We start from the raw sequence: 26560 nt of genomic DNA, 5'->3' as shown, positions 1-26560 counted from the left end.
AGGCAGGAATAAAGCAATCACTCTTCTCAACACGGCCATGCATTACGCACCCACACCCACACATGAACATACCCACATGAATACACAGATAAGCCAACAAGGCACACACACAGACAAACACATTTGTGCTCGCAGGAAATACACCAGGAACCCATTCAAAGTGATTATGCTGCCGTTTAAGTTTCATTCAGAGGCGTTTTCAGGAGGAGCAGCGAAACTTTGCCACAGAATAAGAAGATTGGTGCTTAGTGTTGACAAAGTGTTGCAGGATTGGACTCCTCGAGAGAAGAGAACTGTCAGTTTGCACTCTGACACGGCACCGCGCTGCCTCTCTGGACAGGCCCATAACCGGGCGCATGCCATTAAGAGTGATCTGATAGGATTGAGGGATCACTCGCGGCACACATCTGAAGGCTGAATAGAATCGTGAATAGGAGCAGCATACATAGATGTCATGAGTCCTGCCTCCCGCAGAGAGGTTGAAAGCGAAAAGTAGAGTGCAATGAATACTTGAGTGTTCTGGAGGCTATGAAATTGAAAGGCCTCTCCGTTTTTTGCCAAAAGATTTCAATAGAAAAACAGAAGCAGCTTTTTAATCGCAACTTTGAGAATGATCGGGCGAACATGTGTGCAAATCAATGCAGGCTTGACAGACATTCCTCTTTTATGATAATCCTGGTGTCAAGAGCACGGAGATGGGAATAATGCAGCAGGGCTACCTGACATAAGAGAGAATCACATATACAGTCCTGTGTAAAAAAGAAAGAAAGGATCTGAATATATTCCTTTAAAACAGATGCTATTTCAAACTGCATATCTGAAAACAATGGAATAATCCATTCCGTAAGAATTGCGCACTCTAATTATTTCTTTAATTAAAAACTTCACATTCTGTTTTGCACTTTGATCAGTGCAACGACGTTAAACCGCGAAAAGCTTCCGAGATGCAATTAGCATTTCACTAATTAGATGCATAATGTCCTCTTTTAATACGTTATGTGCTAAAAAAACACCCAATCAGGCAGCGGCCTCTGGAAATCCGAGGTTTAAAGCAAACAGCAAAGCAAGACAGATGCACAGCTGAGATAACTTCCATTTACAGTGTAAGCCTGGGAGAGCCGCACTGTAGAGGCCATATACTATTTATGGGTTAATCGATACAGTCGCTGGATGACACCATGTCCCCGCTACTTTCTGTCATGATGATGGCTCACTAATTTCGGAGCTGCTGCTTTCTCCTGCTGCCTTCAGCCGGCTGCAAGACGGTTTAATTTGGCTGTAAAAACGCCAATCACCAGGTTACTTCTTGTTCCTGGGGGAGGTCACGATGGGGGCAGGTCCATAGGAGGAGATATATTCACATAGTTCTCTCCAAGACACTGCTAACCCCTGACATCCCATTTGGGTTGTAATTTCATGTTGTTAAAGTGACAGGGACCCAGCCTCTGTGCTCTTAGAGACGAGGAAGTAGGGGCGAGTCCTGATCAGAGAGGCCTTTAATTCTTGTTAACTGTGGTTGCTTGGGTGTGTGTGTGTGTGTGTGTGTGTGTGTGTGTGTGTGAGACAGGAAAAAACAGTGCCTGTTTAAATTTGCCGTCTGTGAGTGTTTAAGTTTTCTGAGAAAGCAAGCTGATCTCCTTAAGGGGGTTCTCTCTACACTGTTATGTTAGCAGCATCGAGCAGCCACACGCAGCATGTTTTGGTATTTGTATGAATCTTTTCCGCTGGCAGGGGTCAGCACACATCCGAGTGGGGGGGGGGGTGACCAGGGACCAGCCCACTCTGCAGAGATGCTGCTGCTGGCTTGGGAAAAGAGAGGAAGGAGTGATGAAAAAAAAAATACCTCATTACCTTAGCACCAAGACTTAGCGCTGCCTCTGCAAACGAGCTTTGATCTCTTCCTAATGTGGATATATGAGAGAACTGATTCCTTTACTGTGATGAAAGCTAAGATTTAACCGCTCACATTAAATTAGCAAGGAAAAGACATCAGGCATGTTTTTATTTAGGTGCTGCCGAGTGAAGGGTGGGAAGGGGGGGGGGGCTTATCAATTGTTTTGCACCAGTTTAACGATGCATACTGCAGCATATTGGGTAAATATAAATACAGATGACACATTTGACTTAAAGAAACGTATAGAGGCCACCACCATGATAGACATTATCCTCTGTGTTAGCATGTCCTCTTGTTGAAAGTATATTTTGTATTTAAGACGACTATTTTCAACTGAACATTTGTCCTTTTTTTTTACAGTGTACAACCCTGATTACAGTTTATTTTGTATATAACCTGATCACATACATTTATTACTGTATATGCTATTAACTGGCTCCTGTCGTGTTAATTATATGATCAATTATGGAGTATCTACACACTGTACATTTTGCACATTGTTTACTTTATTTTGTATATATCTATTTTTCATATTTCATTTGTTTACTTTTTATTCTGTAAATTTGTTTAGCATATTTTTTTTACACATATTATTACCTGTGTTATTTATGTACTTCCATCTGTATTTAAACTATTGTTTTGAAGATTACTCTCTAAGTTATGTTATTATTATGTAGGTTAGATGCTAAAACGCACAGAGTAGTACTGGTACTTGATACAATGATGAGTGCAATACATTCTGATCTCATAATATAGAAGTAAAAATACTTGTCATGTACAGTGTACGTTTTTTTTCTTTACAGCGTTTTATGTGCCTTGAATCTGCGTTAATGTACATTGTTGTATATATATGTATTTTTGGCTGTTATATATATTGCAAACATTTTCAGGGACCTTGTTTAAACAATGGCAATAAAAATCTATTCTACTTTATAAATTACAAACTACTGTCTGATGAGAAACTGTATGAATTTGCAACATAATATCAGCAACCAAATATTTGTAATAAATACTATTCCATGTTGAATTTCAATGCAGAAAAACAAGTGAAACATAATTATCACTATCATGAACCTGCATAAAAAGCTTTGTGAGATTTACTCCCATGTTATTCGTTTGTTTTACATATTACGTTAAAACCCTGGATCAGCCCCAAGTGGTAATAATAAGCAGGTAAATATAAAATGTGCCCACGACAGATTAGAGGTAAAACGTGACACATGGAGAGAGAGAGAGAGAGAGAGGGATGAAAAACAAATGACACACATGTGCTGACATGTTTGGACTGTTACTCAGACCGGTCTGTGGGTTTAGTGGTCGGTGATGATCGTCCTCCTGTGCGTAATGATCGGCTCGGTGGCCGTGCGCAGTGATTCAGAGAGGGGGGGGAGGAAGGTAGGAGGACACTCGCTGTGTGGTGTCCGCCCCTCTCCCTCCCTCCCTCCCTCCTTCCCTCTCTCCCTCTCCCTGAGAAGTAAAGAGTTAACGGAGCGGTGGGTTTGCCCATTCTCCTGCTGTGGGAGTGACGCGATCCTCTCTCTCTTCTCCCTCAACTTTGCCTGTTGCCAGACCAGCAGCCGAGGTGGACGCTGGCTGCTCTCACCACATCGCCACCACTACAACCAGAACCCCCCCACCACCCACCCCACTGGTTTCAAACCAGTCGTCCTCACCTCCTCCTCCTCCTCCTCTTCCTCCTCGTGTGTGTTTATATACATTTCCTCCGCTGACTTTTCTCCTCCGCTACGATGGTTTTGACTTCTCCTTCCCATCGGACCACCCGATGTTGTGCAGTCTACTACACGAAGGCGTGAATCTTTCCTTTTTTTAAGAGGTGGATCTTCCCGGATACAGTGAGGAGGTTTTTAATCAAAGCAGGAGAAGAAGAAGAAGAAAGACACACACACAACACAAACAACAACAGAAGAAGAAGAAGAAGAGTTTCACGGAAATCCTGTCAGATCCAGAATGCCACGGAGGAAACAAGAGGCGCCCCAGCGCGCAGCAGGTACGTGTGTGTGTGCGACCGTAATGTACGTGAAAAAGCACATTACGCTTTCTGTCACATTACGCTGCGGATGTTACCGTTTGTTTTGTAAAGCTCACTCTACGCGCACTGCATTTCCGTTTCCACTTTGTGTTGTGTAGCGATTTGTCACGCGTGGTTTCTCTCCTCATAGGAACTGTTACCTTCCCTAGCTTCTTTTCCTCTTTTCCTCTTTCTTTTAAAGCGGATGTAGTTTGCAACAATCGGATGTAGTTTGCAACAATGTTGCGTTTTTTCGCTAACCACCCCCCCCCTCGCTACGCAGAGTACGAGTTGTCCGCTGGTGAAACTTTCGCTTCCCTTTTGTTTTCCAGCTCGAATCCCCTGATAGTTTGAAGCGATGCGGTCACATTTTCACGTTTCTAAAATAAAAATGAACCCTGTTGAAATAATAATAATAATAAAAAATCGGTGTTTCCTGGATGGTGAGGGAGGGGGGGTGACATGAGGAGCTTTGTACGCATTTGATCCGAACGCATAACTTCTTTTTGGAAGAGGAGAACCAAAAAAAAAACTACCTCGGGAGCTTTTTCCCTCTTTCCTTGGGATAAGATAAACAATCCGAGGCCGCACAATGGAGTTCCGTGGGCTGGAAGGAGCAGTAATCGACAGTTGCCATGTCTGATTTGACGGTTGATTGATTGGCTGTCATGCGGCTTTGATCTGATCCTTCCCGATTTGCATCAGAAAATCACTTCCCACCATGTGCTGCAGGCCCCTGACGTCACGTTTAAACCACTTTGAAAGGCCCTGTGTACTTTTTACTCTCTCTCACACACACACACACCCATCCTCTCTCTCTCTCTCACACATACACACACACTCACCCTCTCTCTCTCTCTTCCTTTCTTTCACTGTTATGGTCAAGTGACTCATGAAAAAGTGAAAGAAGGGGGGGACAAAGTGGTTTAACAGTGAGACATCACTCACTCACACACAAACACACACGCACACACACACTCTCAGCAGAGAACATCACACTCCCGTGTACACATGCTCACTTGTTCACTTTGAACACACACACACCACACACACACACACACACACACACACACAGGCGGTGGGTAGAGAGGAGGCGGGAGGAGTAGGTTAGGGGTTGTAAAAGGAGCCGTGTGCTATGTAATGGAGGGGAGGAATGGGTTTGCTCTGTCAGGCCGGGCCGTCACAACGGCTTTGTTTCATGTTTGATTTAATTGTCTCTCCCCTGACAGGCCCATTCATCAATGGCTTTAATGGTCAATCAGAGACAGGCTGAGTGAGTGCTCCCATTCTGTTTAGCCATAAGCTGGCCTGGGCTTTTATTTCATCAAAATGCCCCAGCCTAATGTACATGCTCACTGGCTCAGAGTGGCCGCGGGGAGCACATAAAGAATGACTGAAAGCTTTCTGATTTCAGATCAGTGAGGAGGATGGTGTTTTTTTTTGTTTTTTTCCTTTCTTCCTCATCTCCACCCTCTCCTCCCTGCCACACGGCGGTTCTCTCTGTTGACGAAAGGGAATAAAGGGCTGTAATGTAGATAGTTTTGTGTTTGTAGAAAACAATTTTTTCTCCCTTCTCCCAGAATCCTCACGTCTTTGTTCATTCATTCATCTATTCATTTCTTCATTTTTTTTTTTGCATGCTCCCCTTCCACCCCTGTCAGTCAGCCCGTGCAGCTGCAAGTTATAAAGTTGTCAACTGTTCAGTGGCACACAAAGGGTGATGATGAATTGATTGCAGCACAGAGCATGGTGATAGAGAGAGCAAAGAAAAGGATGACAGATGATGGGCCTTGATTAGGGACTTAGGGGGAGAGTCAGCCCACTGCAACCTTGAGACTTGCATGAAAAATCTGCCCCCCCTCCTCCTCCTCCTCCATACACACACACACACACACACACACTGCCTTGCTTTCTCATTGTCTCTCACACACTCTCAGCTTCTCCCTCTCTCTCTCTCTTCCCTTCCTCTGTCGGAGAGGGTTTCTCTCTCCTCAGTAGAAAACTTGTTTTGCCTGCTTCATTAGCGTTGGTCCAATTAGCCGTGAGGCTGATGGAGTCCTGACAGGCTCCGTGATTGGAGATGACAAGCTCGGGGTGCCCGGCCCAATGAGGTTTGCCACCACTTTGATGTAATCAACTTGATATTACACAGAGAGCCGCTCGCCTTTGGTTGTGCTGTAACTCAATTTTCCGCTGCAGGTGACAAATGGGCCAGCGTACCTGGGTCAGGTCTGAGTGCTCTTAACAACCGAGGGCGGCCGGCCACGTAAACAGCCGAGCAAACAGGAGAAACATTATCTCTCAGCTGTGGAAACGCAGGCGTCCTTCCTTTTGCTGCTTCGAGCCCGCGGCCCAAATGCTGCCGAGGCGGCGGCCGAAAGTTGAGCTACTCGGCCGACTTAGCAGGTCGTCCACATCGGCTTCACAGCAACTGGGCCGAGGAACGTCTGCTGGACTGGAATGTCGAACCTGTCTGCAGAGGATTGTCAGCGTATTTACAGTCCCAGTTATTAGAGTGGTGCATGTTCCTGAGCCACCGGTTTGTCTGTCGTAAACCTGCACACGGATCATTTGTGTGTATGTGTGAGTTTACAGGAGAGAGTCCGACACCAAAGTGGAGGGGTGGGTGGGTGGGGGGCATCCTGGTGTAGACCATGCTCCACAGCAACAGTCTCTTCTTACAGCAGGGTCAGGATTGTGGCTGCCAGACTGGCAGCCATCACTCATGTCTATGTGTGTTTGTTCTGTGTGTGTGTTTGTGTGTGTGTGTGTGTTTGTGTGCGCAGGCTCAGATCAACAGGAATGCTCTCTCAGACTTGGTAGGTTTGGCCTGTGATAGTGATGAAAGGAACTGTAACTGTAGACCACCCGCTGAGGTCAGACCATCATTTTCGTAACCCTTTAGGCCTTTAACATCGACCAGTTTCCTCTTCCCCTCCTTTGTGTTGTGCACATTATCTTTTATAACACATATGGCAATGCAGAAACACCTGAGTTAAAAATACAAGCACATGTGACAGACACATGTGCACATGAGAAATGGAGTAAGTTGTTTTTGATCCGTCTGCCTTCCTGTTGTTGACGTGTGAAGAGCCTGCCCTCACGCAAGCAGCAGGGGAGCGCGAGCTGGGACGTAATTGTGCGACCGACACACGGACCGCCAGTGTTAGCGAGCTCGAACAACAACAAGCTTCCTCTGGCGTTGTTTGCAGGTGTGAGCGCGGCGAATGTTTTGGCCTCGCAGGCCCTGTTGCTAATGAAAGTCCTGTGGCTGGATTCCGGTGAGGTTGAGTCACGTCTGTGATCTATGTGTCTGATAAGTGCATACCTAATGAGGCTGTGAGCACCAGTGAGAGGAGGAGGAGGAGGAGGAGGAGGAGGAGGAGGAGGAGGGCGGCTGACAGAGTGTTTCCCACAGGTATTGACAGATGCCTTTTTGTTTTTGCCATAGGCCTTGACTCCATAAATCCTGCCTGTGTAATGATAACAGTGCCACCCTGCCAGCAAGCGAGTGAAAGAGAGGGAGTTAAGAGAGGAGAGAAAGAGGGCAGAGGGGGGGAGGAAGAGGAGGAGGCGATGGCGGTGGGGACGAGGAGCGGTGCGGGGGCGGTGGAATGGGCCTTCTCTCCTTTTTAACACACACTTGGCAGATGTCAAGCCATAGGGTTGGACTCGGGGAGAGAAAGAGGAGAGTAAGTGCTGTAGTAGTGTCACAAATAGAAAACCGTTAGCCATCCACTCTTCCCTTTCAGCTCTCAGTGTGCTTTCAGCCGAGGTTTTCAGCCGGGACTGCTGTCTGGCACTGAGTCGCAGGCTTTGTAAAAATAGTCCCACCGCTGTTGTGATAGATGCAGCTGCACTGTGGCGACAATTGGGACAGGCTGGATCCCTCCATACCCACCTCCCCACCCACCCTCTCTCCGGCTCCCACCCCTCCCAGAGGTGGAGAGCGTCGGAGCCTGGTGGGATGTGTGCTCTTTTTCGGGGAAACTGAGCCGCTCTGGTCTTCAGGGGTCCTGAAACCCAATCCAGGAGGAGAATAGCCCGGCCATGCCAGAGAGCCGATTTCCTTTTCAACAGAGTCATTTATCACTGACCCACCCTTCGCTTCTGACACGGTGACGTGTGTCATTTATCAAACAGGCTTTACCAGACACACAGAGAGAGGGGAGGTGGATAGGGGGGCAGAGAGAGGAAGAGAAAAGAGAGAGTGAACGAGGGGAAAAACAAGACAGAGAGTGGATGGAGAGAGACAAAGAGAGGGAGAGGAATGGAGAATGAGGTGCGGAGTCAGTGGAGAGAGACAGAGGAATGGAGATCTAGGAAAAGAGACTTGTCGTTAGTGTGCGTCTGTGTGTGCGTCTGTGTGTGTGTGTGTGAACGAGAGTTTTCCAGGGAAGAGTGAGTTTTCCCGAAACCCTTGAGGAGATGTGTTTGGGAGGGGAGATTTTTGGGAGATGACAGGGCGGATTGAGTTACTCTGAGTTGTGTTTTGATGAGTGACAGAATGTTCTTCCCTGACATGTCTCTCGGTGTCAGGAGGAAGGGAAGAAATATGCTTTGTGAGTATACAGGTCCGACAAGTGTGTTAGTGTTGTGTGCTCATAACATATGCACAGCGGACACGCACAGAGGCACTGTAGAGGTGTGGGTACCCGTGTGCGCATGTGCGGCCATATGGCGTCAATGTTTAATGTGTGTGTGGGGTTGTGTGTGTGTGTGCTGCTCCCTGATGAGCCCGGCTGACAGGTATCACTCATTCAGCAGCCTGGCCTTTAAATGAACCCGGGCTTCTCTGCTCTCCCGTGGCCCTAACAGGCTCTCTCCAAGATGGATGCTTCTTTAAAAATCAGATTAATGATGGATACCAGGCTTATAGTGCCATTTATCATGGAGAATATTATTTAGGCCGGCCGTGTATGGCTGTAACTGGAGAGCCAGGACGAGAAGAAGCAGGGTGGAAAGCCTTAGACAGACACTCACTGCGTGATGGATGGCTGGGCGCTCTCACTGAGTGTTACAAGACACCAGTGCCGCAGCAGTAGGCCATAATCAGATAGCCCAGGGATGTTTATCCCGCAACTACACTACCCAGATTGCCTTGCCTGGAGGGTTTGCTTTATGAAAGGTATAGTCTGTCATTATTATCGTCTTCTAAAAAGTTAGAGGAATCATGAAAAACACTGGAGACACTGAAGGGCACACAGAAGACTCAATGCCGTTGATTTGCTTTTATACGTTATAAATCGATCCATTGGATTTAATATAAGAGATAATTACGCAGAAGTCTCCATTTTGCTTGGCCCAGAGGTGTCCCCCTGTCCTGCATCATCCCCAAACCATCCAGAATAGAAGAGTACAGTGGGAGGTCAAGGCAAGGCCAGCTCGGCTGCTGCTACAGAGAGAAGTGGAGAAAAATCTGTTTTTTGTTGTTTTTTTTGTTTCGTGTTCCCTCTCTCTGTCTCCCTACCTCCTCCTTCTCCTCCTCCTCCTCCTCCTCCTCCTCCTCCTACACACTACCGTGATTTATGGTGGCCATCCATCTTCAGACTGTGTCCATCACCTCCTCGTTGCTAGGCGATCATGGCAGCAGCTGTGCGTTGTGAGAAGGGGTTTGGTTGTCCCAGTCCCAAGCCCCCGACTTTATTCCCCACAGCCCCTCCGCCTCCCCCCTTAACCTAAGATTCAACTTGAAACGCAGCCGCTGTTTTAGTCTCAGCCACAAACTGCCGATTTAATCCTGGTTTTAGACCTTTAGCTCAAAACCAAACTACTTCTAACCTACATGAGGCCTGTTTTCAGATCTGCCCTGAAGTCTAGATGCAGTAACTTTTATTTAAACCTTAATCTTTGACCATATATTTATATTTTAACCTTCACAGTTTTATTTTTTTCGACATAATTTCTCAATCGTGTAAGAGAGGTAAGAACAAAATGTGTGGACGCCCCGAAGTGACATTATGTTCTAACTGAGTCATTTTGATCTTTTTAATGGATCAAAAAAAACATGAGCAGATCAGACGGAGTTTAAACAGGTTTATTCAAAGTTTTTTATTTATGGAGGTGAAAAGAAATATAGCATTTAATTACATTGCAAGGTAGCCCTGGTATCTACTTCCTGTAGTTTGGCTGCATGCAGATTTTACTCTGTGCAGAAAAGGGGTAACACACAGTTCAGGTACATCAATCTACATTTACAAATTAGTTTAGATTATTTGGTTAAAATTGACATGTTGTGTAAAATCACTTGTTATTTGTTAGGCTGTGTTTTGCAAAAATAACCATCTCTACAAAAAATAATGGCAATTGCAATAGTTCTAAATCTGAAATTAATATCTAGAATAATTTTTAAAGCCACAAATACATTAGTCCTAATATTTAACCTGGTTTAGTGTTTCCAGATGTATGATAAATATTGTATTTGCAAGATAATTTGGACCTCTGTATGATGTACAATCAATAATGCCAAAAATTCCTTTAATTTAGTCAACGTGTGAGGAGTTATAATAATCAGTAAAGTAAAAGCAGTGATCCTCCATCTGCGTTTGCTTTTCTTGTGATGACGTACGTGAATCTGGATCATTGCTTCTCACGTGACGTCTTTCCAGCGAATACTCGTTCATCTTAACATTTGCCATGTGTTTTAATAGTATCAAGTATTTTTCATCTATTAACAATTTATCTACGTATTTATTTGCTGGATATGAATATAATATATTAAAGCCTCTGGTATGAAACCCACCTAGTTTACAGTACAACACCCTCAAGCCTCACCCTGGGCCCGACCCATTCACACAACCTGATGACCTTTTATCAGCCTTGTTTTATACGGCTGTAACAGCACGAGGAACAGGGAAATATACGGCTCAGTCCTGCTTCATGGGGCTCTGAGGCCCGAGGACTGCTCAGGGAGGGCGTATAAAAAAAGTGCGGTGGAACGCAGGAGCAGAGAAGTAGGTTGAAGGAAGTTTGACTGAGTGCATGTATATCGGATGAAAACCAGACTCGATGGATGCACTGGAACATCCTCTTCCCACAGCGCCTCGGTCCCTGGTACTGCCCTTGGAGCTGCACCTGTTTGTGTCGGGGGGTATTTCGGTTTGTTTACGTTTTTGTTTATCGCTTATTATGGCTGCAGGAAAAAAATAGCGGATCGCCCAGTAATGAATTGTGTGTTAGCGTCAGCAACCGGGGCCTTTTTATGTGATTGTTTCATGTTAGAGAAACAAAATGAGCGTTCGGGTCTTGAAGGTCTGAATGTGCAGCTGACAGCTCCGAGGTCCAGTCATAACACAACAATCGTTCGAGGGTTGAATTTATTCTTTTTCTCTTCCCTTTCTCTCTCTCTCTCTCTCTGTCTCTCTTTCTCTCAGCCTCACTTCCCTATTGTCTCTCGGCCTGACTCGCTCTCCTCTCACTACGTGCATTGACATGGTTCAGCCCTGAGCTTTGCCTGGGGCCAGAATGATCTCCCTGTTTTTCCCATCTCCCATATCACACATCCTGCACTACAATCGGCGGACACAATGTATTCACAATGCCATCAGGGGGTAGAGAACACACACAAATAAAAAAAAAAAACGACAAAGACATCCACGGCCCCTGGTAACATGATAGCTTGTTTGAGAATAATGCAGTGGCGGAGCTATGTGTTTAAAACAAAAAGCCAGAGTGTGAGCTGCCCTCGATGGCCGTCTCTGGTCATATCTGAAAGGAGAGGGGGTGGGGGGGACTTATGTCAGGACTTGTTAATTTTGTCCGATGGCCACGGATCACCTGTTACATATTTTCTCGTGGGACTTGGGGGCCGGCGTGTGAGGATCAAAGAGAAAAGGAGGCAGAGGACTAAGTTTGATTGAGTGTGTTACTTTGACAAACGTGTACAACAGAAAGGCATTTTAGGTATGTTACTGATCTGCTGCTGTTTTGACAGAATGGGGCTGTTTTTGGACTAAATTATTCGGATCTATTTAAAGAGTTTTAGGCTGCTGGGAAACTCGAGAGAGAGAGTGGGTGGAAGTCTGCAGTTTGTAGTTGTCTTTTTCCTTTTTCTTTTTTTTTTTTTTGATTGAGACTGGGGTGACTTCCTGTCCTGCAGTGTTCTGGAGCTGTTTCCTGTCGGAGAGAGCCCCCCTGCTGAGGGGCCGTGTTGGTTTAAGGGCGTCAAGGTCCAGTTAAAATACTGTACACATGTCAAGAAACTCTTGTAATGTTGTGACACAGTTTAACTCTCTCCTCTCTCGGAGACGACCTGCACCACCGACCGACTCTCTCTCAGCCAGCATGTGATCAAAGGTCTTGGCAACAACGTCTGACTCCTTTCCTCTGCTCTTCGACTGCATTATAAAACACTAAACTTTATTTATATAGTTTATATATATAAGAGTTCCAGCTCATCGTGATTCACTGTTTTTATGCCCCATGATCACGCTCAGCTTCAAAGTGCATTTAACCCCTGACAACACAATGATCTTCAGTGCTTTCATTTTTTTTTTTTGTCGTTAGTTTTTTTGTTGTTGTCTTTAACCAACGCCAAAAACCTTTCCTGTAATCTTTACTGTAAACTGCGAGGGACCACCCATGAAGACAATTTCCTCTCCCCTCCCTGGATCCCTGCAGTCTCTTTGTGCATGGAATAGTTTTCTATGCAGCAATAAAGTTTTAAAGATTGAGATTTGCCAAGTTATGAAAGCAAAGTAAACATTGATTCTTCCCTTAGGGTCTGAATTTAGAATCCTTAATAATTATAATAATAATAATAATATGTGATTTAAAATAAAGCAGATGATGTGAGTAATAAAACCAAGAACATAAAATGCAATAAGATAAAATACTTCAAATAGTTTCAACCACACCAATAATCTACTATAGGCCGTACAATAACAATCTTAAAAGCAGATACCGAGTTTGTCTGCCTGAGATCTGCAGGAGCTGAAAGGCCTGAACGGTAAAAGCTCGGTCGGTTTAATGAAAAGTTGTGATTTTGGAACAGTAAGCACAGAAGGATCCTGATGCTTATCTTTTATATTTGCATTATAATGTTAAATTGAGTTTCTACTATTTATTTGGTTCAGTAACATAGTGAATTTAAACATCTTATTTGCACAATAATTCCCGAAAAATAAATATTTTTGTTCTGCAGTATAGAGACATCTGACGTCCATGCAGTGCCTCTTTAACATAAAAAAGATATTGTATTCATGCATAATGACCTCTCAATGGACTTTTTTTTTTAAATCACGATGCCTGTGGCGAGGTTGTACAGTCTGGGTTTTATTTAGCGGCCGAGCAATCATGTGAGTTTGAGGGTCAGGCACAGGTAGAGTTTATATGACGCATCCTGTTTACCCCACGGCCGCAGGGTGTGCTCTCCAGTCAGGAATATGATCTCCGGTCATGAAGAGGCTTATTTAATAAAAACAGACATAAAGTTAGTAGCTTCATGCTTTTGTTAATTCATTAAAAGATGCATAAAATACATTCTAAATAATGTGCTTGTTTGAGTTGTTCTATGCTTCCAAGAACTGCTTAGATTTCTACTTAAAAAAACGCATGATCGAGGTTTTCCCTTTTTTTTCGGTCTACATGTTATCACTCTTGCATATGAGGCCTATTTAAAACACATCAAATACAGACAGTGCTTTCAGCAGCACTTGAGGAGAAATAACTCATGGGACAGAGAGACAGTGAAAGGCTCTGTTTCCCAGGCAGCCACAGCACCTTCCTGCTTAATCAGCCCCTGTCCCTGCCCTGTCTGTTGTTCCTGATCGTCAGAGGAGCACTGCAGTATTTCTATCAGATGATCTCTCCCTCCTCGTCTGCGGCCCTTATGTTTATGAAAATGATACTCTGCAGGAATGCCTCCAGGAAGCCAAGATGTCACTGTCTTTCTTCATCGCCTGCATTTGTGCGTATGTAAGAGCGAGAGCGTGTTTGTTTGTTTGTGTGTGTGTCTGTATGTGTGTGTGTGTATTTGAGGTGTGCAGCTTTTGCATGCGAGCCCCATGTTTTCTGCAGCCTGTGTGTTTTTCGTGAACGTGTTCTTCGCTATCTCCGCGCGAAGCCGTGACTGAGATGTTGATTGTGCAAATGTGCACCTCCTACCCTCCTTATCCACCCCCCCAACGGAATCATTCATGGAACCTAATGATTCTTGTCTTTTCCCCACATGGCATCAGCTCACTTTATCATTACAAGCACACACACGCACGCACACACTCTGTTTCTCTGTATCACACACACACACCGGGAAAACTCACACATTGGCCCTAGACCATATGCCAAGATATTAGTTAAGACTGCATCCGAGAGTATTGTTGTATTCATAATCCTCTTCTTTCTTTTCTTTTTTTTTATTCTAAGGGAGCCTCTATACTCCCATCACCTTTTATTAGCTTGATAAATCACCTCTGTTGTCAGTCAAGCCAGGGAGAATAATTGGATGTGGTTGTCGCCCTGTGTGATGGATTATCAGTCATTGGGGATTAAATTAACAGATAGTGCTCAGACATAATGGTTTTTGTTTTGCATTTTAAATTGCCTGGGAGCACGGCTAGACTCTGTAGGTTTTATAGTTAGTCCTTTCGGACCCCCCCCCCCCCTTTTTTACTCTTGGCTTAATGACAAATGAACAATAACCTATACGGCTGCAGCTGTATTAATGTGAAATGTAAAACATTTACTAAGAGAGAGGCCAGGGAAGGGTGAGCGATGTGATAGCGTGACATGAAATTGGATATAGCAATAGTTTGATGAAATATCTGGACAACGTGAAGAAATATGTGGAATGTTTTCATGTGAAGGAAGAGAGAGGCGACCTGACAACTTGGTCAAGCAGTGTGTGCCCGGGCTCGCCTGATGCAAGCTGACAACTGTGACCAGCTAGTCAGGACACAAACCTATTAACTACCTCATCCTGGCTGGATTTCCTCCTTCAAATGAGGAGCATCTGACAGGAATATAGCTTCCAGGGGAGAGGCAGAGGAGAAAGTAAAGCAAAAGGAAAGAGGCTGGTGGGCAGTGGCTTGAGCCCCGGCAGGAGTGAGATATCCCCCTTGCATGTTTGCCTGAGCTCGAGCGATTTACCTCCTCGCCCCCTTCGCCGTCCCCCCCCGAACCCCTCCCTCCCGCTGCACGTCCACATTATCATAATTGTGTCCAGAACATGAGGGGCCGGGGAAGTGATCATGTCATTTTATTTACACCCTGCTTGGCCCTTTTTACAAACGACATGCCACTGACTGCCAAGCGGACTGGGGCCCGACGACATCTTTTGATCAGGGCTGTCGGGCCCTATCAGCGGAGAATGGCAGGTAATGGATACCCAGTGACAAACCAAATCTCCGGGAGGACGGAGAGTGGGCCGCACCTGCCAGGTCTCCATTAGGCTGGCCTCTCAGTGGGCCTGCCTGCTGACTGTGCCCCCAGGGCCCAAATCAGACCAGCGCCAGCCACATGGCTGCCTAGAGATTGGCTGTTAGCACTGGAAATGAGAGTTATTTCAGCTATGACATTTTTGTTTAGCCTGGATGTGTGTGTGTGTGTGTGTGTGTGTGTGTGTTTGTGTGTGTTGACGGGGGGAATGAAGGATTTAGTCACAGCATGTGTGTATTTGTGTGTGTCCACATGCACAGGCCCAATTGTGCGAGTGCCCGAACCATTGAAGCGTATTTACCTGCAGCGTCTTTCTGTAGCGTTTGTCTTAGTTTACGATAAAGTCCAAATGGCCTCAGACCTGTCCACAGGCCGTCCACTGTTTTTTGGGTTTGTTTGTTTTTCCGTTAGTTTGGCGGTTTGGTGAGTGAGTTGGACAGGAAATGAGGGAGGGTGGGGGTGGGGGGGCATGGTGACACGGCGGAAGACGGGGGTGAGTTAGCGTTTGGTGGGTCGGGTCGCAACCACACGAGACAGAGGAGTTTGTGTGTATGCGTGTATGTGTGGTGCACGTATATACACACACATGACCACTTACACACTCTGTGTAAACAGTGGGCGCCAGCTTAAAAAGTGATAGGTGGCTCATTGCGATCATGTTGACAATCTTCACTTTCATCTCGTCCTCTTTATCCCTCTTTATCCCTCAGTCTCCTTTCATTTAGTTTATTTATTTTTCCATTTGATGATATGTGAGATTTCGTTGTATTGTGTTTGTATTACATTGATCACCTGCTCGGAATGTGGAGGCTTGTAGTCTTGACGATCTTCTACCTTCTCGCTTCAGTCCAGATGACACTGTTGGACGTCCGTTTAACGCGTCAACATTTCACAAGAAAGTTCTGACATTTTTTCCTCTGAAATCCTTCAAGATATGCATTTTTTCTGTGTGTGTGTGTCAGTATGTGTGTGTGTCAGTATGTGTGTGTGTGTGTAATCAGAGAAGAGGCAGATGAAGAGGCGTCAGACATATTAACTGACAGATGGAGGTTGATCCAACTCATTTATTACCCCAGAGGAGAATGCCACAGTGAGATTGGGCTTCATTAATTTCAGATTTAGTTTTCATTTCAAGCTGTTGCGCCCTGAGATAAATAAAATGGCGCATTATGTTTTTGCCAAGATATTTCTTTTTTGTTTTCCTCCAATAGAAGGAGTGAAACGAGGGGAGGCATAAGTTCCGTGTGGCTGGGGTAGTATATAAATACAGGCTCGCCTAGAGGAAAATAACACCTCAACGGTTGATGAGGTGAAATGGGATGACTGTAATTTCTCAGCTCAGCTTTAAAGGCTCCCACACAGATGGCTCATTTATCCCTGGGAGTCCTCGGGCACACATAGCAGGGAAACTTTTTCTCCAGTTATTCTAACGTGGCGTTTTCACTCCCTGCAATTTAACTCATCTCTTTCTTTCTCTCTTTGTTTCCATTCTCCTTGCAGCCTATTCTCCCGAGGAGCTGGCAGAGCAGACTGTGGAGGATGAGGAGGCAGAAGCAGATGACCTGCCCTCTGTCCCTCCGGATGAACTTCCCATGAAAGATGAGTTTGTGGAGCACAGCGTGGGGCCTGCCAAGGAGCAGGCATCTGACCAGCAATCAGTAGGGGTTGCAGAGCTCTCGGGACAAGACATGGACAGCGAGTCACATGTCAGCGAGACCAGTGACCGGCTCTCAGACTTTGAGAGCCCCTCCGGAAAAGCTGAGGGCGCTTTAGTCACAGCACCTCTGAATGGTGGCACTAAGACACCTCCCATAGGCATCGACACCTTAGAACAAATGAAGGCTATTTACTCCAGCTTCCTGACCAGCCCCTTGTGGTCACCGCTGAACTTGAATTCCACACAGCCACAGCCGCAGGCAACAACTACTACAGAGAAGCCAACTCGCAGCAATAGCACTAGCAGCAGCAGTAGCTGCAGCAGTGGTAACTACGACTGGCACCAGTCTGCAGTGGCAAAGACACTACAACAGCATCCTCCCCAGAGCCGGCACCCGGCTCATTCTGAGCCCAGCCTCTTTAGCACAGTCCAGCTGCACAGGCAAAACCCAAAGCTTTTTGGCTCAATCTTCACTGGGGCCAGTAAATTCCGCTGTAAGGGCTGTAGTGCTGCCTATGACACCCTGGTGGAGCTGACAGTACACATGAATGACACAGGACACTACCGCGACGACAACCACGACAAGGCAGGCAGCGGTGCAAAGCGCTGGTCCAAACCACGAAAGCGGTCCCTGTTGGAGATGGAGGGGAAGGAGGATGCTCAGAAGGTTTTGAAGTGCATGTACTGCGGCCACTCCTTTGAATCCCTCCAGGACCTCAGTGTCCACATGATCAAGACCAAACACTACCAGAAAGTGCCTCTGAAGGAGCCCATAGCCCCTGTGGCAGCCAAAATGATGTCTTCTAAGAAACGGGGACATGTGGGGTTGGACCTCACTGCCTTACCACGTTCTAGAGAAGGAACCCCCAAAGCTAAGCACTCACAGGCAGACTCCAGTGACCCCTCACATAAGGCCTCCTCCAGCCCCTACACCACCCCTAACAACCGCTACGGCCACCAGAACGGTGCTAGCTACGCTTGGCAGTTTGAATCTAACAAGTTCCAAATCCTCAAGTGCATGGAGTGTGGGAGTTCCTATAATACACTGCAAGAGCTGAGAACCCACATGATGGTGACAGGACACTTTCTGAGGATGACCAGCACTTTGGGAAAGAGAATCAAAACACTTCCTGAGGCCACCTCCCCCAACCCTGGGAAGGTGGCCACGCCTACCGAGCAGACGGTCCAGTCTGTCCCACTGGCCCCCTCCACCTTCACTCCCCCTCCTCTTCAAACTACAACTCCCCCTGCCACCTCCCCTCTCCTCAAAGAGATCAAGAAGGAGGAGGTCGAGGAGGAGTGCACTAACGAAGAGGCTGTTGGAAGTGAAAAGCTTGTTCCTTCTTCTGTTGGGAAGGAGGAAGACTCTGAGAAGGAGGAAAAATACGACATTTCAAAGTATAACTATCTGACTGAAGAGGACCTGAAGGAGAGCCCCAAGGGGGGCTTCGATATTCTCAAATCACTGGAAAACACTGTGGCATCAGCCATCAACAAGGCCCAGAGTGGGAATCCAAGCTGGGGGGGCTACCCTAGCATCCATGCTGCCTACCAGTTCCCCAGTGCCCTCAAGCTCCATCAGGGCATGATGGAAAAGAATTCCCCGATTAGATTCTTGTTCAACGGAGGGGATGGAGCATTATCCAAGAACCAACCCCTCATTTCCCCACCCCTGAGTCAGTCCTCCCCCTTCCCCAGCAACAACTTCCAAGCGATGGAGGAATTGGTCAAAAAAGTCACTGAGAAGGTTGCAAAGGTAGAGCAAAGGGTAAAGCAGTTGTCCCCAAAGAAGGAGAACCACCTCTCCCCTTGCAGTAGTGATGCTGGGGAATCCCACAAGGGAGGCGAGGCCGACTCACCTCGGGAATGGAGGGCTGTCACCCCAGCCAATAGCGACAGGGGAAGCCATAGCGACAGAGCATCCCCGGCAACAGAACCCAAGCGGGAGACAACAGTCAAGTCCCCGCTCGCCTCCACACTGAGATGCAGTTCGGCCATTATTACTGGCCACACTCCTCCAGAGCAGCCCTTTGTCAACCCTCTAAGTGCTCTTCAGTCAGTAATGAACATTCATTTGGGGAAAGCAGCCAAGCCCTCATTGCCAAACCAAGATCCCCTGAGCCTGCTCTCCAGGCTCAGCCAGAGCATGGCTGAGAGGGCTGCTGTGGCTGCTCCGCCATCACAGATCAAGAAGCTGGAAAGTGTAGTTGATAATAGTTTTTGCCAGCCCAGTGATGACCAGCCTATGGACCTCACGAAAGGGAGCAGTGAAAGAGGCGGCTCTGTAGGCGCGGCCCCCCTAACGCCCTCATCCACAGCCTCCTCCATCTCTCCTGCCTCTTTTGTTTCTCCTGCAAAGCTCACAGTGGTCTCCCCCTACACATCCAGCAGCCCTCTTCATGAAAATGCATTGTCGGACATCTCAGACATGTTGAGGAACCTGACCCAGTCCCACCACGTCCCAAAGCCTCCCTCGCGGACCCGGGTCACAGATAAAGCTGAGGTTGTGGGATCTACTCATGACGACGATGACGCATCCCAGCATGGGCACAAGCGTAAAGGCCGTCACTCCAACTGGAACCCCCAGCACCTCCTCCTACTGCAGGCCCAGTTTGCCTCCTGCCTGAGGCAGACATCGGAGGGGAAGTTCATCATTAACGACCTCAGCCCACAGGAGCGAATGCACGTATCACGTTTCACAGGTCTGTCTATGACCACCATCAGCCACTGGCTGGCCAACGTCAAGTACCAGCTTAGGAGGACGGGCAGAACCAAGTTTCTGAAGAACCTGGACTCCGGTCAGCCCATATTCTTCTGTAGCGACTGTGCCTCACAGATCCGAACCCCAGCAGCTTACGTGTGTCACCTGGAGGCCCACATGGGCTTCAGGATCAAGGACCTGGGCAAGCTGTCCCACAAACAGACTGTCAGAGACTCCCACTGTCTCACTGAGAAACTAGTGCCCCTGGAGTCCTTCCTTTCCCCACAATCACAAGATGACTCCGGCGGTAATGGGTCAGTGTTCCGCTGCCAACTCTGTGTCCGTAAATTTGCCACTAAGCACGCCATCAAGCTTCACCTCAGCAAGAGCCATGGGAAGTCTCCAGAGGACCATATGCTATATGTGTGCGAACTAGAGAAACACTAAATTACTCTCAGCAGTAGAAGTACCGGAGAGCATGTAGAATTATTGTTTAAAAGAAATACAGAGAATATTTGAAAAGTGTGGTAATGCACAAAGTTGCCATGAACTACTGTTAAAATGTCAGCACAAAGTGTTTACATCTATTTGGCCCAGAGACATTTCTGATTCCTCCGTTTCAAAAGACTTTCATTTCACATCAAAATATACTACAGGTCAAAGATATTCAGCCCAACTTGTCATCAGCTTTGTTGTCTCCCGGTCTCTCCATGTTCACCTCCTGGAAACATGAGACGACCGAGGACCGAGTCATAATCCTGGTGAATCTCTTGACTTAGAAGCTCAGCTAATAACTTGAAATGTATTAACTATTGTATTTATTTTGTATTTTTTGTGAGTTTGGTTTTTGATTTGCTGGTAGACTGCATGTTCAACAAGTTCTACTGTTATGTTTGTACAGTCCTGTCCTGTCCTGTCCAGATTTTAAATGCCCTCTGGTCATTTTCCAAACACCTTAAAACAGCCAAATGCCTGGGAAAGCTCCTTTAAAAAAAAAAAAAAACAATTTAAAAAAAGAACCTGCCAAACAGCAAAAGTACCCTTGCTTGTTTTATCGTTTTCTCTGTACAGCCTATTGATTTTCTTGCTGATTGTAAAAGTTGCCTTGTTCTTTATCATTGATTAAGGGGCACTTAAAATCCAGGTCTCTGTAAAAATGTACATAAAGTGTATAAGCTTACAACTTGCTGTTTAAATTATGCATACTTGTTATATTTCCTAATTTAAGAGGACTATGACTATCCACTGGTGCAGAGCCTTTGAAGAAGATTAAAAGGACATTGTTTTGCACAATAGTTTTATAAATGTTATTTGATAAAAAAAAAGAAACAATACAAATATGTTAATGCCTTGTGCTTCTATGATTAAATTGAATTAACTGCTGCATAAAACATTTGTTTTCTTTCATATTTGCCAATGGGAGGAAATGTGTAGATCAAGCTGCATGTTTAAAAAGCAACATTTCATCGAGTGCCGTTTTGAATCGGTCTTTTAACGAGGATAGATAACTGACTCATCCCAGTATTGTCCAAAATGTAGTTTCCGAACTGTAATCTAATTTGTCACCGGGCTCATGGGGAAACAAAAAACCGGCCCCTCCCAGTTGTTGTCCCACATTGTAATGACTAAACATTTACAAATCATCTGACAGATCGTTCAAAGCCCACATCTGCAGAACTTTAAAAACCCTCCGCATTCCTATCCGCAGTCGTCTTCACCGAACGCCATTTGTCTCGATATTCCCGGTGATTTCTGTGTCGTCGCATTGTTGTGGGGCGGACCTGAGAGGTGCGAGCGGTGCCACTGCCTGCGAGGCGTCTGGCAGGTGGTGTGTGCTGCATGTAAACCACCAGATGTTTCCGAAACGAGCCACTGGAGGAGGAGGAGGAGGCAGGCGGGCTGCAACAGCAGGCAGAGTGGGCTGATTACCACGGGGGCTTGGATGCCATCAGGAGCCCTGGGCACAGACAGCAGATCTGGCACACACCTGGACTCCGAGACTGTCCCTTGGAAAAAATAAAGCGGTTGGTATATACGCGCGCTGAGACAAGCTGACAGTGGTGCAGAATGCACAGACAGGTGCTATTCCCTCAAAGCAGGCTTTTGGATCTAACAATATTACTGGCAGGTGTTGATGCTATCAGAGTCGTCACAATTCAGGCTCAGTGCCATGTAATGAGAAAGTTTTTATGATGTTCTGTATGCATGATAAAGTCACACACATACACACACCCACACACACATTAGTTGCACAGATTTTCTACCATCTACCTTTGTCTTATTAGAAGAAGCCCGGGGACACCGTGTTCTTTGTGTTTGATGTTCCCAGGCTTTGCTTGTCATGACTGACTGACTGAGTGACTTGGGGCCGGGGGAAGTTATCTGGTTACTATGGTGACGGCCATTTGCCCAGCCTCTAACCCTGCTCGCTCACTCAACAGAGGACAGCTCGAGTGCAGCACACCCATTTACTCTCTTAAATCTCATCATCTCGCTTCAGTTCCTCCCACCCGGGAACAGATTAATTAACACACACACACTGTGTCCTGACCCCGTCTTCTCACACAAACTCATTACCGCCTCAGACTTGCTCCCGGCCCTCCAACGTTTAGGATACATTGGTGTAACGTTGTGGGAGAACCCAGTGATGACTCACATCTGACAAGCAGAATAAAGCCCTTAACAAAGGATGATAATTGAAAGATGGGATTCAGAGCGGTAGCCATTGATAATGCGAATGAAAAACGCTGAGCTGCCTTATTGAATATCTTGTATCTTGGTGTTCCGAGCCTATGCAGATATAAAATTATCTCTGGGGCATGATCAGTTTTTTTCATTTTTTTTTTCCAGAGCACTGTACGTGTTGATGAATGCTTCAGGCCTGGTGATGGACTCGGGGTGAGGATGGTTGGGGGCATTAATGAGATAGTTGACACTTAAGGGGTTAATGAGGGGCTGGAGGGAGAGGGCTAAATGATTGGACTCTTGCTTGGATGCGCATTATAGCGGCTGCTACTGCAGAGCATGATGGAAGCCGTGGATTTGCTGTAGCCCGTTATTTAGCAGGAAAAACACAAAACTCCTCTCAATTGTATTTTTTTTTTCCGCGATAATAAAGAGGAGATTAGATGTGTTATCCATTGTTCTTTTGTCTCGACTATCCTTGAGGGCTGCGTAGTTATAGACGCCGATGCGCCTCAATGCTCCTAAAACAAAGTCAGCAGTGAAGGGGGAAGAAAAGAGGCGGACAGGACAGGGATAGGATGGGAGGAGAATGAGTCCCCCCCCCCCCCCCACTCCTCCACTCCACAGATCTCCCATCAGCTCTTGTCATCCCTCTAATGAATATCAGTTAAATTGCTCTGTGGATCTGAGGAGTTTGGATGTCAATGTGATTTGTGTGAGTGTGGTGGATGGAGGGGCCCAGACTAATGAAAGGCGAGCAGAGCCTGACAGAGTGATGAGCATCAAGCCCATCAGACCAATCACACGAGAGTGGGTGACAGCGCCGACAGACAGACCGACAGCTGAGGAGGAGAGGTTATGTCTTTAGGAAAAGAAAATGGCTGCAGGAATAGTGGCAGATGTCTTTAGAGCACATTGATAGATCCCAACCCGTGTCTCGGTGTGCTTGTACAGTTGTGTAAACTGATACAAGCTGCCGTGTCACAAGTGTGCAGCTCGGGAAACACCATAAATTGTGAGTTCGGCGAGATTTATAGGAGCCCGGCTCTCTCTTGTGTTTTAATGCTTCGCGTTAATCAGAGGAAGTCTTAAAAATATCAACAGGTTAAGAGAATAAAATGGGTTAACCGCTATTAAAGGGGAACAACAAATCAAATGTTGGTGACCTGACGTTATAATTTCACAAACAACCCGTGTCACAGGCTACAAATAAGCTCGGCGGCTCCGGCGGTCCTTGTGAGCCAAGATGGAAGACGATGTGAGTGCTGCAGCTTCCATACACACGGTGAAATGATATCCTTTGACAGCAGGGAAGGAGTCATGGGTAGAGGTGAAGTTAGCTTCACCTCGGACCTCTGACCCCTGGCTAATGTATGGGAGGAGTCACGCAAATCTACGGCACACCAACATGAAGGTGGCTGTCCTTTTGTGCCGGAAAGGAAACGGCACATTTTAAAATCTGCAGGATTTATGTAGATGGAAGAAAACAAACAAATTCAAAGACTCGCAGAGGGGAAGTGGGAAAAGAGACGGAGACACAGAGGCACAAAGAGACAGAGTGAGAGTGACTTTAAGGAGGTCTGATTTCCAAATGTTGCCTCCTCCAGTGGGTGCAGGTTTTCCTGCTGCTGTGTTGCGGCGTGCGGCTGCCTCCTGAGATAGCTGTCAGAGGCGTTTTGGTGTGATATCTGACAGATTTGCTAAAGATACTCGTCTCAGGGCACTACTCTATATATCGTTAGTTTAATGCACAATGACATGACCAATTATAGCGAGCTCCGTGCTCAAATAGCATGTCAAAACCTGTGTATCAATCCATTAGATCCTGTCTCCCATCACATTAAGTGGTACCTTTAGCTATCTGTTCGGCACGTAAAGAAAAACGCTGACAGAACGGAAAATCTGCCGGTGCCGTACACGGAGCTGATGTCTCTCCCGGAGAAGGAGTCTGCCTCCCTCTCTCTCTCTCTCCCTGTCCCTCTCTCTCTCGCTCTCCTTCTTTGTCTCTCTCTCTCTCTCCCTTTGCTGCTCCCTCACGCACTTGCTCAGCCACACAGCACAAAATGCATAAACAATACATCTCGATAATGGCCTGCATTGTTTACTTAGCTCTGAAAATGTATTTGTGCAAAACTCTAAAATGCATTTAGGAGGAATCATTCACTCTGTGTAAAGCCATTTTGACATGGGGGGTGCTCTCAAAAGCAGGGGGAAGTGTCATAACAACATCATATATCACCGTATCAATTGGAATAAAAGGATGTGATGTATGCTACTCGGTACAAACCAGTGGATCTGACCAGTGGTCGCTCTCCCGGTTCTTCCTGCACCAACCTGCTTGGTCGGCCATGACAGTGGGTGGGAGGAGGTGTGTGATTTAGTGCAGTTGGTCCTAACGACCTCTCTGTCCTTGTGACGAGGACACAGCCTCAGGGCGCTGGCATGGAGGATGTGCCTTGGACCGCCTGGCACCTCGCCTGGCACCACGCGTGGCAACACGTCCACACTCTGCTGCCCTCCTGATGGATTGGCCTGTCTCTAGTGCCACCTTCATGAAATCACTTTTTGATTTGTTGTCATGTTTTTCTCTACTTTTTTTTCCCGGCGACTTGGGTTTTTCACGGGTAAGAACACCCTCTGGTCAGGTATTACAAGAGTGATTAAATTAACCTTCAATAAATCAGCATAATGGAGCATTACCTGTGAGCGCGTGTGCGTGCCTGCCCGACGGTAGGAAGGTGTGCGATCCGGGGGTCAACATCAAATGTCCATCCATGACTACTATATGAAACACATTGCCCCGTGGCTGAAGCTGCTCTTTCCAATGTGCCATTTCACAGGAAACACATCAATAAGGCGCGATTACAAGGCTGACAAAATTAATCTCAACTGTCATTTCACACAGCTCCGGTTTGAGAGTGCTCTGATCAAGTTACATTAGTGGGAAGCTACTGAATGATTTGGAGAGGAATCAAAATCCATTTGACTCCCCTTCTGTTTGTCTAAGGCTCATTATCGTCCGGATCCATTTCTTATAAGACACAAATGACATTTATGAGTGCATTTTAATCTCAACTCCTGGATTTAATACACATAGTGCTACGACGGCAGAGCTTTGTTTTATCAGCTGCTAGTAAGAAAGTGGCATGTGAGTCACAGAAGCGATCGTAAGTAAGTATTAGGTCTTTAAGTGGAGGTGGTGGAAATATTTATCTTTTACCTAAGCAACTACTACATTGTTAAAATATACCTTTACTCATAAAACCCTGCAAATATAACTTACAGTTTAATTTCAAACCCCTTAACATGGAAATACTGTTACTGATGCAGTTTCAACCAAGCAGCATTTTAATAATGTCAAGTAGGAGCCAATTTTCAAAAGAGACCTATTATGCTGATTTCCATCCCTATTTTGTTTTATTTCACGACTGCACTAGAGTAGCTTTGCATGACTCACAGCACAGAAAAAAGTCCTCATTCTTCTCAAACTGCCTCCGACTGAAACAGGCAAGCTTTATTAGCTTTGCTCTACTTCCGTAAGCCTGTCGAAAGCTCATCAATATCTCCTCATCCTCTCACCAGGAAGTTCTGAGAGCAAACTGTGACGATAACTAACGAACTAAAACTGAGTATCGCAATCAAACGTCAACCTCTCAAATCCAACCCTTCACGTCTGAGCTTGAATCTGATCCGGAACATGAGAGCAGACGGCACCAACATCTGCAGAGATTTCAGCAGATTCTGTTAATATTACACTTGTACTTATTGTGCAACATGTGGATGGTCTTTCAATGACGGTCCACATGCAGGAAGGTGTGTATCCCTCCTGAGGGTTTACTGTGTGGGGTGAATGTTTAAATGCAAGTGTTGCAAGTGCTTTTTCCGCTTTCGCCCAAACAGTTAGGAAACCTGCACCGTCGGCTGTTTGTATGCTGGAGCGCATTAAATGTCTATAATACTACTGAAGTAAACTGCTTTAGGAGAATGAGCTGTTCCTGGAGCAGTTGACTGTTAAATCGGATACGCAAGCCTTCTGGTATCACAGGGATTATTATTATAAACATTTACTTGATTATCTGAAACGTGTAACTTGGACATCAGACACAAGAAGAAGTGCAATACGTGGATTTAAATTCGTATAGATTTACATTTTAAATCTCGGTTCAGAAATGAACTGTTAACTATAGCTGTGAAAGTAGTTTTCCCCATAGATTTGTACTG

The 26560-nt window shown here is 46.1% G+C and overlaps 1 protein-coding gene across 1 annotated transcript; it reads left to right on the top strand.

Annotated features, from left to right (window-relative positions):
- The first annotated feature begins 3503 nt into the window (after positions 1-3503).
- Positions 3504-21045, top strand: tshz3a (teashirt zinc finger homeobox 3a). The gene is made up of 2 exons (XM_061076119.1): positions 3504-3902; positions 16797-21045. Exons 1-2 carry the CDS (start codon positions 3863-3865, stop codon positions 20099-20101), a joined length of 3345 nt encoding a protein of 1114 aa, XP_060932102.1. The 5' UTR covers positions 3504-3862; the 3' UTR covers positions 20102-21045.
- The last annotated feature ends 5515 nt before the right edge of the window (positions 21046-26560 follow it).

The sequence above is a fragment of the Limanda limanda genome, chromosome 8 (genome assembly GCF_963576545.1).
Source record: "Limanda limanda chromosome 8, fLimLim1.1, whole genome shotgun sequence".
Taxonomy (NCBI): domain Eukaryota; kingdom Metazoa; phylum Chordata; class Actinopteri; order Pleuronectiformes; family Pleuronectidae; genus Limanda; species Limanda limanda.
The sequence above is the reverse complement of the archived record's forward strand: the minus strand, read 5'-3'. Positions and strand labels throughout refer to the sequence as shown.

Excerpts from the sequence above, each read along its gene's own strand:
- tshz3a (XM_061076119.1), top strand. The coding sequence starts at position 3,863 with ATGCCACGGAGGAAACAAGAGGCGCCCCAGCGCGCAGCAG. Across the intron at positions 3,903-16,796 it reads GGCGCCCCAGCGCGCAGCAG|CCTATTCTCCCGAGGAGCTG; the intron begins GTACGTGTGTGT and ends TTCTCCTTGCAG.